The sequence below is a fragment of the Tursiops truncatus genome, chromosome 14 (assembly GCF_011762595.2).
Source record: "Tursiops truncatus isolate mTurTru1 chromosome 14, mTurTru1.mat.Y, whole genome shotgun sequence".
NCBI lineage: Eukaryota > Metazoa > Chordata > Mammalia > Artiodactyla > Delphinidae > Tursiops > Tursiops truncatus.
This window is the reverse complement of record NC_047047.1, coordinates 511,831-525,939: the sequence shown is the minus strand read 5'-3', so window position 1 is coordinate 525,939 and position 14,109 is coordinate 511,831. Positions and strand designations below refer to the sequence as shown.

Here is a 14,109-nt window from a genome sequence, read left to right as displayed (position 1 = left end):
ACCACCTAAATTGAACAAGATGCTTGAATTGTCGAATAAATTTTGTTGAAGATACATACTTACATGATAATCTAATTCAGAATTCCCTCTCACGTATTTTTACTTGTTTCACTAACACTGGGTTTAGCCAATCAGCAAAAAAAAAAAACAGAACAGTTCCTGTCATTTATGGAAACACATATAAAACTTTTAGAAATTACCTTCAGATGCTACGTTATGTTGGAATTCATAGCTTCACTGATGTCAGGTTGCTTTATTTTTATTAATAAGTGGCCTGAAGTCACAGGGTCATAGGTCAACAGATACAACAGTGTATAGTAGGTATAATTATCCACAAATAAAAAGCCAAATAAAAATTGATGTGTTAGGTTGCTTGATACTTGGTATACCTTTTTCAAAGTACTCCATCAGTACTGTACAATGAAGTGTGAGGTAGGCAAGACTCATGCCACGTGGGAGGCTCACCCTGAGTATTATTTGCTGACGTTCACTCCTTTTTCCATGAGATTATTTACCAAGCTCTTTTTTAAACTACATTTCTTGTTTTGTTCTTAGATCTCACAGGAATTTGTGCTTTGTCTTTTCAAAGAAGCTGCTTTTGGTTTTATCAGTTCTTTTGTTTATGTTTTTTATTTATCTTCAGATTTTGTCATTACTTTCCTTTAAATTATCATTGGTTTTCTTGCGTGTTAAATGCCTGCTTTATTTAATTTAGATTGTGCTAGTAAGCACAGAATAGCATTTTGAAACTAAATTCCCCTGGAATCAATTTCATAGCTTTTCATGGGGAATTTTCACACTACTATAAGTTTTTTTAATATTTTAGAATTTCATCTTGCCTTCTTTGATTAAGAGCTTGTGGGATTTAATTTTTTTTTTTTAAGGTAATCAGTTTCACCAGAATGTTTTTTTGTTTTTTAAACTTATTTCTGGCATTGTGTGGACCTTTTTGATCTTAAACTTTTTGTTTTGGTTGGTTTTAAGCTACGAGGAGTCTTTTTTTTTTAATCCTTTCCTCCTCTTCTGTTATGTGTTATTTCTGTGGTGATTACTTTTTCTTCATCTGTTCATTTTATTTTTGTTTCATGTTTTCTTTTGTTCCTTTTTTTTCCTGTCTTCTCCTGAAAGTCCTCTTCACAGGCAGGTCTGTCAGTCACTCCCTGTCTTTTGTGTAATATTTCATATGGAAACTAAGAGAACACAAGGAACACATGTTTATCTGCTGCTCCCCTTTGTCCGTGATTTGACGTTTTATCTTATTTCCTTGAGATTCTGTAATGTTTTCATTAAACCCGGACTCAGAGTGGAAGCTTCCTAGGTACTATTATCTAGAACACAGTTGTTGTTAAGTTGATATTACTGATGTGCACATCTTTATACTCTTACTGTATAAGTTCTTTCTCCTGTCCCTTTAGAACAGTGGTTTTCAACTCTTGGCTTCATATTAGAATTTCTTGGGAGCTTTTTAAAGAAAAAAGAAACACCTGATAGTTATGTTGGGCTCTCTGGGCCTGCGGCCCAGGCACTGGTATTTTACAGAAGCTGTTGGTGTGATTTTAATATGCACCCAGTGTTAAGAACCATTGCTTCAGAGGAATTTTGAGACTTTCTGCCATACCTCTCAGGGTATTGGGGTAATTTAAAATTTTTTTCTGCTTGGGAGTTCCTGAGCCAGTTATTTTTGAGCCCTACGCCTGTGTATCATGTAGATCTGTGGTTACTGTTCTCAGGAAGCCCCCCACACAACCTGAGATTGTGCTCTTCTTGTTTCAGAGCATTCTTTTGCTGTATCTTCTTAATAATTTTTTTCTTTTTTCCTGTTTTTTCCTCCCCATTAAACCTCACTTAGGAGTTACTGCTTTAGACACTAATTTTGTTCTTTCTTCAGGGTGCTGTTTTTAACTGATCCGTGACATTTTTGCCTTCTCCTGAGTTTTTGCATCAGATGTAGGTTTAGAGAGCAGTGATTTTGTCAGCAAGTGATGAAGAGTTGAGAGGTTTCTTTCCTCTAAGATAGTAGGGAATGTATTAGCAGGCTGGGTCCTCACATTCGAGATGCGGATGAAGAAGCTTTTAGTTTTCACCTTCTCCCTGTGAGGGGGAGTAAAAGTCTTTGTTCCTCTGCGTGGGAGTGGGGAGCCTTTTCACCCCTTAACTAAGTTAAGCCTAGTATTGCTTGAAGGCAGTGGGGGTCAGCTTCTCCCAAGGCTGCAGTGCCACCTGGCCAAGAAGTTTAAGCTCCAGCTCTAGTTACCTTAGGAGGAAGTTGAGGTAGAGAAGTTATAAACATGTTTAGTCTGCTTCGGCTAATATGGAAGTAGCAGATTTGGCTTCTTTGAGAACATTTTTAGGTTCAAAAGTTATATTTTTCATGTGATAGAATGTTTTATGAAATGAACTACCTTTGGAGCTGAGCTGGGTTTTCAGAGTTTCAAAGTATGTACTTTTAATTAAGAACCTGCTTCATTACTGAAAGTTCTTCTGTAGTTCAGTATCATGAAGACCTAAGGCTCAGATGATCCTAGACCCTATCTGTATATCTAGACATAAATGTTACTAAAAGTCCTGTGTACTCACCACATGAGTTTAATCTGCCAGAATAGTACAAGTTTAAACATTTTTATTAGAAGTATGTTACATCATTGGAAATTAGATTCATTCATAAAGTAATCTAACTGGGATTAAGAGCTTATTAAAATAGATACCACTGTTTAAGTATCCTAATTTATTCATCAGATAAAAATTTCCAGTGGGCAAACACTGGAGCAGCTGTGTTCGGAGCACAGTCAACCAGTAAAGTTGGCGAAGATGAAGATGGTAGTGATGAAGAGGTAGTTCATAATGAAGATATCCATTTTGAACCAATAGTGTCATTACCAGAGGTAAATATTAAAGAGTGAAAACCTTACTAATAACTTCACATTTTAAGTTTAAAACATGACATGGGCTTGATTTGTAGGGCTTGGCCTTGTTTGCATTTCTTTCAGAACATTGACCGTTTCAAATGGAAGCTCTTTATTAGAAGTTCAGCCTTTAAGTTCAAATAGTTTTTTTTTTTTTTTTTTTTTTTGCGGTATGCGGGCCTCTCACTGCTGTGGCCTCTCCCGTTGCGGAGCACAGGCTCCGGACACGCAGGCTCAGCGGCCACGGCTTACGGGCCCAGCTGCTCTGCAGCATGTGGGATCCTCCTGGACCGGGGCACGAACCCGTGTCCCCTGCATCGGCAGGCGGACTCTCAACCACTGCACCACCAGGGAAGCCCTCAAATAGTCTTTTTAAAGAAATTTACATACAAATGTTATTTGGTAAATTCTATATGAAATCCTTGGGAAGAACTTAATTTTTGCATGTTTGTTTTCAGTAACGTAATTCTAGGGGCAAAAGAAAAAAACCCAACCAACATCTAATCTCATATTTGCCACAGTCCTTTCAATAAAAAGTAAATTGTACTTTTTCTGGACAAGAATGTTGTTTTAGGCAAATTACTTTTATCAGTTTCAACCTCAATCAGTAGATAATATTTAAGAACAAGCATTTTTTTGAAACCTCTCTTGTAAAAGAATGTATTTAGTTTCCAAAATGAGGAAGAATGTTACATAAGGGGAAAATGTGTAATGACAGATTTTTCCTGCCTCATCCAAATCAGATGTATTTGTAACCCTAGGATGTTAACTGTTTTCAAATTCTGTTCATGCCAGTGTCTTAAGGAATTTGGATCTTGGAATTTGTTATGGAATATTTTATAAGCAGCATCTTAGAGATAATTTCATGTCCTGTCACAGGTAGAAGTAAAATCTGGAGAAGAAGATGAAGAAATTTTATTTAAAGAGAGAGCCAAACTTTACAGGTGGGATCGAGAGGCCAGTCAGTGGAAGGAGCGTGGGGTTGGAGACATGAAGATCCTCTGGCACACGATGAAGAATTACTACCGGGTCCTGATGAGAAGAGACCAGGTGCTCAAAGTGTGTGCAAACCACGTCATCACCAAAACAATGGAACTGAAACCCTTGAATGTTTCCAACAATGCTTTAGTTTGGACTGCCTCAGATTATGCTGGTGAGCTCTACACTCAAATGCTACTTTCCGGTTTGGGGATTTTTCTAAAATTGATAACAAATACATAAAACAATTTATAACAGTTATTATAACACAAAGGTCACTGTGTTGTTTGTTGTTTAATAGATGGAGAAGCCAAAGTGGAACAGCTTGCAGTGAGATTTAAAACTAAAGAAATGGCTGATGGTTTTAAGAAAAAATTTGAAGAATGTCAACAGAATTTATTGAAACCCCAGGAAGAACAGGTATCACCGAGAGCAAAGGAGACAAATCCTGTGGTGTTTTTTGATGTTTGCGCAGATGATGAGCCTCTGGGACGTATAACCATGGAATTATTTTCAAACATTGTTCCTCAAACTGCTGAGAACTTCAGAGCACTGTGCACTGGAGAGAAGGGCTTTGGTTTCAAGAACTCCATTTTTCACAGAGTGATTCCAAATTTTGTTTGCCAAGTAAGTCTTAAGTGTACCTCACAATGGGTGTCTAGAAAAAGTGCAGCACACCAACTTGGGGAATTTGGGTGTTTCTCCTTACTTAGGATTTTCTTTAGACTTCTTTAGCATTTCCACAGCCCCAGCTTCTGTCCCCACAAGAACTTTCAGCCTAAAACGGTTCGTATTTTTAATGCCTTGAACCTGCTGGAAATCAAGGGTGGGAAAAAGATCTTTTCATTGTTTGTCTTCTTTCACAAGTGGGTGTTTCTTAGTTTTCAGACTGCGTTCTCAAAGAAGCTGGGTGTTGAGGACCTACCCTTTAGTGGTTAGTTCTGTATGTATTTGTAACATTTTATTTGGGATTCCTGTTAATTGAAATCTTTTTTCAGGGGGGAGATATCACCAAACACGATGGAACAGGAGGACGGTCCATTTATGGAGATAAATTTGAAGATGAAAATTTTGATGTGAAACATACCAGTCCTGGCTTACTATCCATGGCCAATCGAGGCCAGGATACCAATAATTCTCAATTTTTCATAACACTGAAAAAAGCAGAGCATTTGGACTTTAAGCATGTAGTATTTGGGTTTGTTAAAGATGGCATGGATACTGTGAAAAAGATTGAATCCTTTGGTTCTCCTGAAGGGTCTGTTAGTCGAAGAATTGTTATCACAGAATGTGGACAGATATAAAATCATTGTTTTTCATAGTAGATTTTACCTGTATAAACAGTTGAATTGAAGCCTAGCTGTTATGACAACATGGTAATTATGTTCAGCTTTTGAAAATGGACATTTCCAATGTATAAATATAAAATTGCAGCTTATAGCTGTTGTCACTTTTTAATGTGTTATAATTGACCTTGCATGGTGTGAAATAAAAGTTTAAACACTGGTGTATTTCAGGTGTACTTGTGTTTATGTACTCCTGACATATTTGTATTAAAATGGAGTAATACTAATCTTGTTAAAAGCAATAGACCTTCTCAAACTATTGAAGGAATATGATATATGCAATTTTAGTTTCTTCTAAGATATTAGACTTCCTGCATGGATATACTTACTGTTTGGATAAAGGGACCATGACTTGGATAGTTTTTATTTCAGATTTGGAATATATTTGGTAATTTTCACTATTGGTGTGCTCATTTATGAATAAAGATTCACTTGTGAGTGGGTAGAGCCAGAGGGTAGAGACTTAACCAAAGTGCTCTTCTATAAATTCTTGCACCTCTTCTTTCCTTAAAATGTTATGTAGCTTCCTGTGCTCTTCCCAAGGTATTAAATTAATTTTTACATTTTAAGTAAGTTGAGTATTTAGACTTTTTAAAAAACCTGTCATCTGTTTCTACTACCTCAAACTGCATTTGGTTCTGATGGAACTTGAATTTTTCCTTGCAGTTATTGTGATAAAGTATGAGTATTTTAAAAAGGTCTATCTATACCATGTTCTTTGGTTAAAGATTTGGTTTATACTAGATTGTTGCAGTACCTTTTTCTGGTGAATTTTGTAGCAAAAATAAAGTGACAATTGTTAACAGCCATGACATTTAAAATATTCATTACTTGTGCATCTAGTTGTTTTTTCACTCTGGAACCAAAGTAAGGAGATAAAAGATCCGTAAACTTAAACTGCCACCTAATTTCCAGAGCTCCCAAGGAGAGGACTGTTTTCCAGTTGGGTATACACTGAAAACTTACTTGGAAATGGCTAGTGTCAAAAGTTCGACAGAAAAAGGGGGCACGTTCTCATCAGCTTACTCGTGTGGCACCACAGAGCACCCCGGGAGAGCACGTTTTGCGTATTCCAACCACTGCCGGCGGTGCCTTCTGCCCTCCGGGGTTCTTTCCAGCGGAGCCGCCTCATTTCGGGTAGTGAGGCAGTGGGGCTGTCGCGCCGTTTGGGGTTTGGAAACAGGCAGTCCTGGGACAGCACCTGCTGACCGCCTGTAGTGCGAGGGTCATGTGGGGTCCGTGTGCCGGGAGCGGCGGACGGCCCCGACCCTCCGAGTGTGGGGGTGTTTGCGTGTGTGTGTATGCGGGGGGCGGGGAGTGGGTGGGTGGATGCATGCGGGTTTCCGGGCGCTTCCCGAGGGATTCCAGGCTGCGGGAGGCACTCGGAGGCGCCCTAAAGATTACAACTGTGGACTCACAAGCTTGGTAACGGATGCTTTGGCCGAAACCGACTTCTCCAAGATTAGTGTCTCACAGCTGCTTCCGATGGGTTCGAGCGCTTATGAGACGGACCCGCGCGGGCTGCCCCTCGGCGCGACCCTCGGGAAGGAAAGGAAAACAGGAGAGACCCGCGCACCGGCCCGCAACGCGCCCCCACGGCCCGCGAGCACGGACCTGCGCCAGCGGCCGCGCTTTTGTCGGGGAGACGTCGGCGGCGCGGCGCGCCGTGCGTCACGGCGCAAATCCGCTGCGCCCGCCCCGCCCGGCCGCGCGCTGTTGCCAGGGAGACGACGGCGGCCGCGGCCATGGAGCCGAGGGTGGTGAAGCCGCCCGGGCAGGACCTGATGGTGGAGCGCCTCAAAAGGCGCTACGGCGTATGGGGCGGCTGCCCCGTCGAGGTGAGGTCCTGCCCTGCCTGTCGGCGCATGCCAAGTCCGCGGGTCGCCGGATCTGCGGGTCGGAGCGTGGGCGCGAGGCAGGGCCCCTGGCGGCGGCGGCGTGCGTGCACTCGTGAGGAGGGTGCTTTCGGCGGGCATCGGGAGCGGGAGGGACCGTGCGCGTCAGCGCGTAGATGCGTGGCAGGCGTTCCCGGCTGTGACTTGCGTGCGGGTTGGAACCGCCTCGGTCCCGCCCCATAGCGGGGAGTCCGAGCCGGTTTCAAGCCGAAAGGTGCGGGCGCCCGGCCTGGTGGATCCGCGGTGGCCGCCTCTGTGCGCGGACCCGGCGCGCGTGTCGGGGCGGCAGGGAGGGGGCGCTGCGCCGGGCTGGGGACCCGGGATCAGGCCGGTTGTGCGGGGCGGGGGCGCCGGGCGGCCCGGCCCGCCCCGGTCACTGCTCCGTCGCTCTCTTTCAGCCCGGGCGCCGGCGGCCGGACGTGGCGGAGTGGCGACGGCGGCCTCCCTGCACCCCAGGTAGGGCGGCGGGCCGGGTGTCCGCGCGGCTGGGGAGGCGCTCGCTCCTTTTTTCACCGCAGGAGATGTAGTTTATTGCGCAGCGTTTAATGCTTGAAGTGCATAAAGGGGAGAAATAAAGTGTTGAACGTTTCGGCACTGGCGGGATGTCGTGACGAGGTGGAAGGAGGGCGGATTCTGAACGTTCGGGGAGTTCGCCTACCGCCTGCGGTCCTTAGGTACCGACCCATAGAACAGGGTTAGAGGCACCTGCTCTGCTTGCTTCCCCGCGTCGTTGACGGCGTCACGTGCGGGGGTGGGGGGCGGTGATGAACGTCAGTGCTGTTTGAAGAGCTGACTTGATGCCTGTTTTCTAGAAGTCTGCATTAGGGAGACAGGAAGGAAATCGGTACGTAGCTTTGTTCTCCTACGTTTCGGGGTCGAGAATGAGGTCGTTGATATCTAACCTTAGTGAGCAGCCTCTGCAGTCGTCTTTCCTGTTCACAGAGGACTTCGGTTTCTGCTCACGTGGAGATGAAGCTGGTCCGTCGCTGAGATGTTACTCTGATGAGAGGAGGCGCGGCCCCGCATCCCCCCGTGGTGCCCTCAAGCGTGGGACCGTCAGATGGCAAGGTAGCCCGAGTCCTGCTCGGGCCTCCCTGGGCATCTCAGGAAACTAAGGAGGGTCAGGGGCTGCCTGTGTGTTTGCTTTTCTCTGAGAGGAGCCTGCTGAGTGGTTGGAGAAACTGAGTGATTGTTACTGAGAATTTGATAAAAGCACAAACCTAGCATTGTGTTTGCTGGCATAATGCAGTTACTTACACTGTGTGATAGATGGCTCTTCATCCAGGACCCAAATGAAGACCTTGCTCCCCACCTCCCTTTTTTTTTTTTTTTTTTTGTGGTACGCGGGCCTCTCGCTCTTGGTTGCGGCCTCTCCCGTTGCGGAGCACAGGCTCCGGACGCGCAGGCTCAGCGGCCATGGCTCACGGGCCCAGCCGCTCCGCGGCATGTGGGATCTTCCCGGACTGGGGCACGAACCCGCGTCCCATGCATCGGCAGGCGGACTCTCAACCACTGCGCCACCAGGGAAGCTCCCCCTGTTTTTTTTAATTAAATAAGGAATTAGGGTAAAAATGAGTATAAGTTTGTTAGGCGGCGGTATTAACTCAGTCTGTGTTGTGTCTCCTGGTGTGGTGAGCACTGTGTTCCAGGTAGCAGAGAGAGAGATGGAAGAAGTCAGCCCAGGGAGCTGGTATCAATGCCTACAGTATATGTATGATGTGGTGCTGGGCTGTGAGGGGTCAGCAGTTTTGCAGAAGAGATTTTACTCTGGATAAAACCACTGTAAAAACAATGGAAGCTAAGGTGAAATAAAGTTCTAAGTTGAATACTGTTAATGCGAAAAATATGTGGCAGAAGGAAGTGCTTAGGTATGGAGAGGGAGCAGACATTTTGAAATAACGTTAAACCATAAAGATATGTATGTATACAAAATGAAACGTTGGGGTATTGTGGAGAGAAAAAAAGAAAGTTGTGCCTAAAGTATCTGTTAACGTGATCGATATTTTGGAGCTTGAATTGCTTCATTCTCTGATTAAACGAATTAATCCATGTAAAGGACTTAGAACAGTGTTCAGTATGTAGAGAAGCACTCAGATGCACCGCTGTTTATCATCATTACTGTTACTGCTGTTTCCTTTGGCGCTCACAAAGTCACCTAGTTGATCTGGAGTCAAGATTTGGACATGGCGTTGATCGAATATAGAGGAAGGAAAGAGAAAATTGCTGGAAGTTAATTATGAATTCATGGAAATTATTTTCATATATTTAACTGATGGTTTTATCATCTTTAAGGTAAGCAGTCTGGGTGTAATTTCAAGTTACAAGTTGAGGCTTGTGGACTGTGAATATTTCTAACATTGGACAGTTTTTCCACAGTCCCTAGTTGTGATCTAGGGTGGAGTCGTAGAGCTGCCCAGCACAGGCTGCAGGTGTCTGTTGAATTCTTGAGATGGGGCTGGTCTGAATTGAGATGTGCTGTGAGTATAAAATACACAGCTGATTTTAAAGATGGATAAAAGAATGTAAAATGTCTTATTTTAAAATATTGATTGGGCTTCTCCTGTGGCGCAGTGGTTGAGAGTCCGCCTGCTGATGCAGGGGACGCGGGTTCGTGCCCCGATTTGGGAAGATCCCACATGCCGCGGAGCGGCTGGGCCCATGAGCCATGGCCGCTGAGCCTGCGCGTCCGGAGCCTGTGCTCCGCAACGGGAGAGGCCACAGCACTGAGAGGCCCGCGTACCACAAAAAAAAAAAAAAAAAAAAATATATATATATATATATATATCGATTGTATGTTAAAATGACAGTGTCTTAGATATACTGGGTTAAATATAGCATATTGTTAAAATTTCATGTCTTTTTATGTTTTCAATGTGGCTGTTAGAATTTTGTTTTTTCTTCTTGCGGCACCGAGGGGCTTGCGAGATCTTAGTTCCCCGACTGGGGATTGAACCCCGGGCTGTTGACAGTTAGAGCACAGAGTCTTAACCACTGGACTGCCAGGGAATTGCCCCAAATTTTAAATTATCTTTTGTGACTTGCAGTATATTCTCTTTGAACAGCACTGGTCTGGAAATGTCAACGTTCAGATGATCTTTTTGGAGAGAATACCTGGGATTCTAGTTCTGCTTCACCTTTTGCTGGTTATGTCACCTGTCAGTTAATTGAACTTCAGGGTTCCGTTTTCTCACCTTCAACACTATTTCTCTTAGTTACAATTAGAGAAGGCAGTGCCTGTCAGATCTGCCGCACAGCAGCATCCAGGGTCAGGAGGAGGAGTGTGGAGCATCCACAGGGTGTGCAGTTTGCAGTTGAGCCTGTTTGAATGTGTAGAAGGATCTTTGTAGTGAGTTTTCAGCATCAGTGATCGGTACTTTACATTTTTTCCTTTTGCTTTTTTAAACATGTTTACTTGTTACGTTTTTCACAGTTGTTATGCTGTTAATATGTGAAAAGCAGTCTCACCTGCTTTAAATGCTATAGAAATCTTCCAGAATGCTGTGATAGAATTTTTTTTAAAGCCTAGATGAGGAACTGGATTCTTTTCAAGATTTAAAACAACGGGAAACAGAAGAAGAGTTCATTGGGAATGATCATAGGGTTAGTACCTCCGAAATAAACAAGCAGTCTTTTAAACAGATAAACAAAGGTAAGAGAAATACTCATTTTGGAACAGTCATTTAAACAGTAACTCTGTCGAGTAGGGCACATAAAGCTTACCCCATAGTAATAACCCTGGTTCTCAGGGGTCTGTATTTCTGTGTCCTGGATTTTTGTAAGCCATGAGCTTGTTACTGCGCTTGTCATTAAGCTAAAGGAAAAGAAAAAATAAACTTCATGATTTTCTAGTAGAATTTGTACACTCTCAGAGTTTATCAAAAGCGCTTAATAATCAACTGAATATTTTTATAATTTCTTCAGTTCTTTTTCATGTCAGTATTTGTTAGGAAGTGAGTAAAATTATGGTAGTAGGTGGCTATTCCTTAAACATTTTAGGAAAATAGTCCAGATCACTTGCGGTCTGGCTTCCTTTGGCCCTGAGCCAGTAGTTGCTCTCTGTGTACCTGGCTGCCTATCCTAGTTTTGCCAGGATTTCAGGGAAAGAGGCAGCTGGGGTGGTGCCCTCCCCTGTTGGCTGCAGGACCGAGCTGCCCCTGGGAGCCTCTGTGTCTCCCGCACACACAGGACACTCGCTGCTCCGTCCTCTTCATCATTCGTCTCAGTGTGCGAGGAGCATGAAGAATACTGCCGGCTTGTGTTTCCTGCTGTGCGGTGGATTTTCCCACGGATGACCACTGAACAAGTGCTGAGTGTGTGTAAAGGCTGACAGAACTAAGGAGTCTTCAGGCCGGTGCTGGGGGGACGGGAGCCCGAAGAGGGTGTCTCCCCTTGAAGGGCGTCTGCTGAGTGAGGGAAGGGAGACGTTTTCCTTTTTAAACGTTCCTACTTTTTGTCTTGGCTCCCCAGTCTGTCCAAGACGGGGAGTACTGTGGGAGAGCCCTTCTTAAAGCCGGGGCGCTGCCCCAGCTGGAGGCCAATGCAAGGGAAAACCACTGTGCTCAGGATTAGCAGAGCGTGAGTTCTGATAGCTCAGTGCTGGCGAGGAGCTAAGCAGGAGGACCTCGCCCTCCACTGCTGTCAGGGGAGCTGGTTAGCTTTGGGCACCATGCAGTTGACTCTGCACGTGTACCCGGCAACCCTGCAGCGTTGCTGCTGATCGTGTGCCCTAGGGGAGTGCTCACCGTGGGCGCCAGGAGCCAGGTGCAGGGCCGCCTGGCCTCTGTGCAGGCAGCACTGCTCAGGTGTCCGTGTGCAAAAAACACAGCACAGGTGAAGCAGTGGAGGGTGGTGAACCTGCCGCCATCGTTAATACAAGAATGCGTTATTTAACGGGGGAGGTTATAGAGGTTGTGTAATTATATGATTATTTAACTACAGACGTTATATAAAGTTTAAAGACAGGCAAAACAAATAATTTTTTAAACATAAGTAGTAAAAATTAAAAAGAAGTGAAACAATGATGAGCACTGTATTTGGGTTAGCGGTTAATTTGGTGTAAGGGAGAGAAGGGAATGTGCTCCGGAGTTTCTGAGGTAACTTTCCATTTCTTGGCCTAGGTAGTTAATCCATAAGTGCTTTCGCGCACTCATTTTTGGAGTAATCTCAGATTTACAGAGAAGTTGCAAAAAGACCACAAAGAATTCCTGTGTGGCCTTCATCCAAATTTTCTAAATGTTCACTGTTTGCTATATCATTCTTTCTCTCTGCATATAGTCCTTGAAACTTTTTAACAATACTATGAGGATACTTAAAACTATAAATTAAGTTTTTAATTTAAGTTTAATTTTCTTAGCAGTTGCTGAACCAACTAATTTGGCCTCAGATTCAAGGAACTGGACTGACTGTTGCAGTGACGCTAGTGAGTCTCCTTTGAAACGTCTCAGCTCCCCAGCGTCCAGAGCCTCAAACAAGCAGGGTGTGCTTCCACGTCAGGTCAACCAGATCTACGATGAGTTACTCCAGATACACCAGAAACTGCAGGTGAGCCCTCAGGCCGAACCGAGGGTCCGGAAATGTTGATGTTGTCAGCGCCGAACATTGAGGAAACACGAACACAGTTGTTTCGTTTTGTGTTAGTTAAGTGTTTATTTCCATCCCATCCTTACTGAAGAAATAAAACAGAATTTGCTAGTAAAGTATGCTTTTTGAAGTAGGTGTTCTAGATTCATTGTTTTAAATACCTATATGTAAAAAGTTCTCCTGTCAGCTCTCACCAGAATTCAGAACAGTGGCCTTTATCTTCTTTGTCTCTAAGGGATGTAATTCACGTCTTTCTCAAGCATCCACTATGTGGGAGTACAGAAGGAAGCAGAAGTATATGTAATGACAATTTCTGTTTGAAATTCTTCTAGTTGGAAATATATGTGTGTGTGTGTATATATATATATATATATATATACACATATATATATATTTTTTTTTTTTTTTTTTTTGCGGTACGCGGGCCTCTCACTGTTGTGGACTCTCCCGTTGCGGAGCACAGGCTCAGCAGCCATGGCTCACGGGCCCAGCCGCTCCGCGGCATGTGGGATCCTCCCGGACCGGGGCACGGACCCGCGTCCCCTGCATCGGCAGGCGGACTCTCAACCATGCGCCACCAGGGAAGCCCATGTCTCACTTTTTGAGGACCTGTCAAACTGTTTTCCAAAACGACTGCACCATTTTACATCCCACCAGTGCTGCACAGGGGTTCCAGTTTTTCTCTGTCTTTTTGATTCTAGCCATCCTAGTGGATGTGAAGTGCTGTCTCGTGGTTTTGATTTGCATTCCCCTGATGGCTAATTGATTTCAATTTTGGACATGAGTATTTTGTGCCACCTGAAAGCACACAGGTGGAGATGTTAGTAGGCAGTGTGGACTTGAGTCTGGAGCTTGGGAGAAAGAGCCGAGCACCGCAGTTTGGAAACAGTGAGTTGCGTGCGCAGTGCTTTTAGCCCCTGGGTGGATGGAACCAAGCAGAGAAAGTATGGAGGAAGAAAGCAGCTTAATCCCCAGTCTTGAGGAGCAGCAGTAATTGAAGGGCAGTGGAGGGAGTAGAGCCCGTGGCGGGGAAAGGGGACCCGGAGGAGGTGGTGTCAGGGAGGCGAGGAAGGAGGGGACCAGAGTGTGCGATGCGTGAAACCAGGGCTGGAGCGGGACCTGCGGGTTCAGTGATTGGGCAGCTGGTTCAGTAGGGGACGTGGATTGAGGCCAGATGAAAGTATCAGTACATCGAGGAGTGACTGGGATGTCAAGAGGGCTCAGCAAACGTAGACAACATTTTAAAGAAGTTTGTGAGGAGGGGAGGCCAGTGGGCGGGATCCAGAGAGATTTCATTTCTGATGCGATGGGAGTGTTGGAAATAATAGAGCACTGAGTGGCAGCAGTCTCCCCAGGAGGCAGAGGCAGTGGGAGGCCGGCCTCCCTTTGTAAGGCTGCGTCCTCGCG

The 14,109-nt window shown here is 44.7% G+C and overlaps 2 protein-coding genes across 11 annotated transcripts in view; both read left to right on the top strand.

The window, feature by feature from the left end:
• RGPD4 (RANBP2 like and GRIP domain containing 4) overlaps window positions 1-6,036 on the top strand; it is a 51,445-nt gene extending 45,409 nt beyond the window's left edge. For both annotated transcript variants that reach the window (XM_019931305.3, XM_019931306.3), the window contains 4 exons: window positions 2,737-2,882; window positions 3,783-4,056; window positions 4,183-4,508; window positions 4,880-6,036. In XM_019931305.3, coding sequence (XP_019786864.1) covers window positions 2,737-2,882; window positions 3,783-4,056; window positions 4,183-4,508; window positions 4,880-5,185 — 1,052 coding nt within the window. In that variant the 3' untranslated portion in view covers window positions 5,186-6,036. The remainder of the gene's footprint in view (window positions 1-2,736; window positions 2,883-3,782; window positions 4,057-4,182; window positions 4,509-4,879) is intronic.
• Window positions 6,037-6,713: 677 nt separating this feature from the next.
• The window catches only part of CCDC138 (coiled-coil domain containing 138), a 48,980-nt gene continuing 41,584 nt past the window's right edge, over window positions 6,714-14,109 (top strand). For 3 of the 9 annotated variants that reach the window (XM_033838262.1, XM_019931311.2, XM_019931309.2), the window contains exons 1-5: window positions 6,714-7,065; window positions 7,521-7,578; window positions 8,030-8,190; window positions 10,649-10,771; window positions 12,479-12,663. In XM_033838262.1, the coding sequence (XP_033694153.1) occupies window positions 6,729-7,065; window positions 7,521-7,578; window positions 8,030-8,190; window positions 10,649-10,771; window positions 12,479-12,663 (864 nt within the window). In that variant the 5' untranslated portion in view covers window positions 6,714-6,728. Of the gene's footprint in view, window positions 7,066-7,244; window positions 7,337-7,520; window positions 7,579-8,029; window positions 8,191-10,643; window positions 10,772-12,475; window positions 12,664-14,109 lie in introns of those variants that run through there. The other 6 variants (XM_019931313.3, XM_073790927.1, XM_019931314.3 and 3 more) reach the window with 6 other exon arrangements.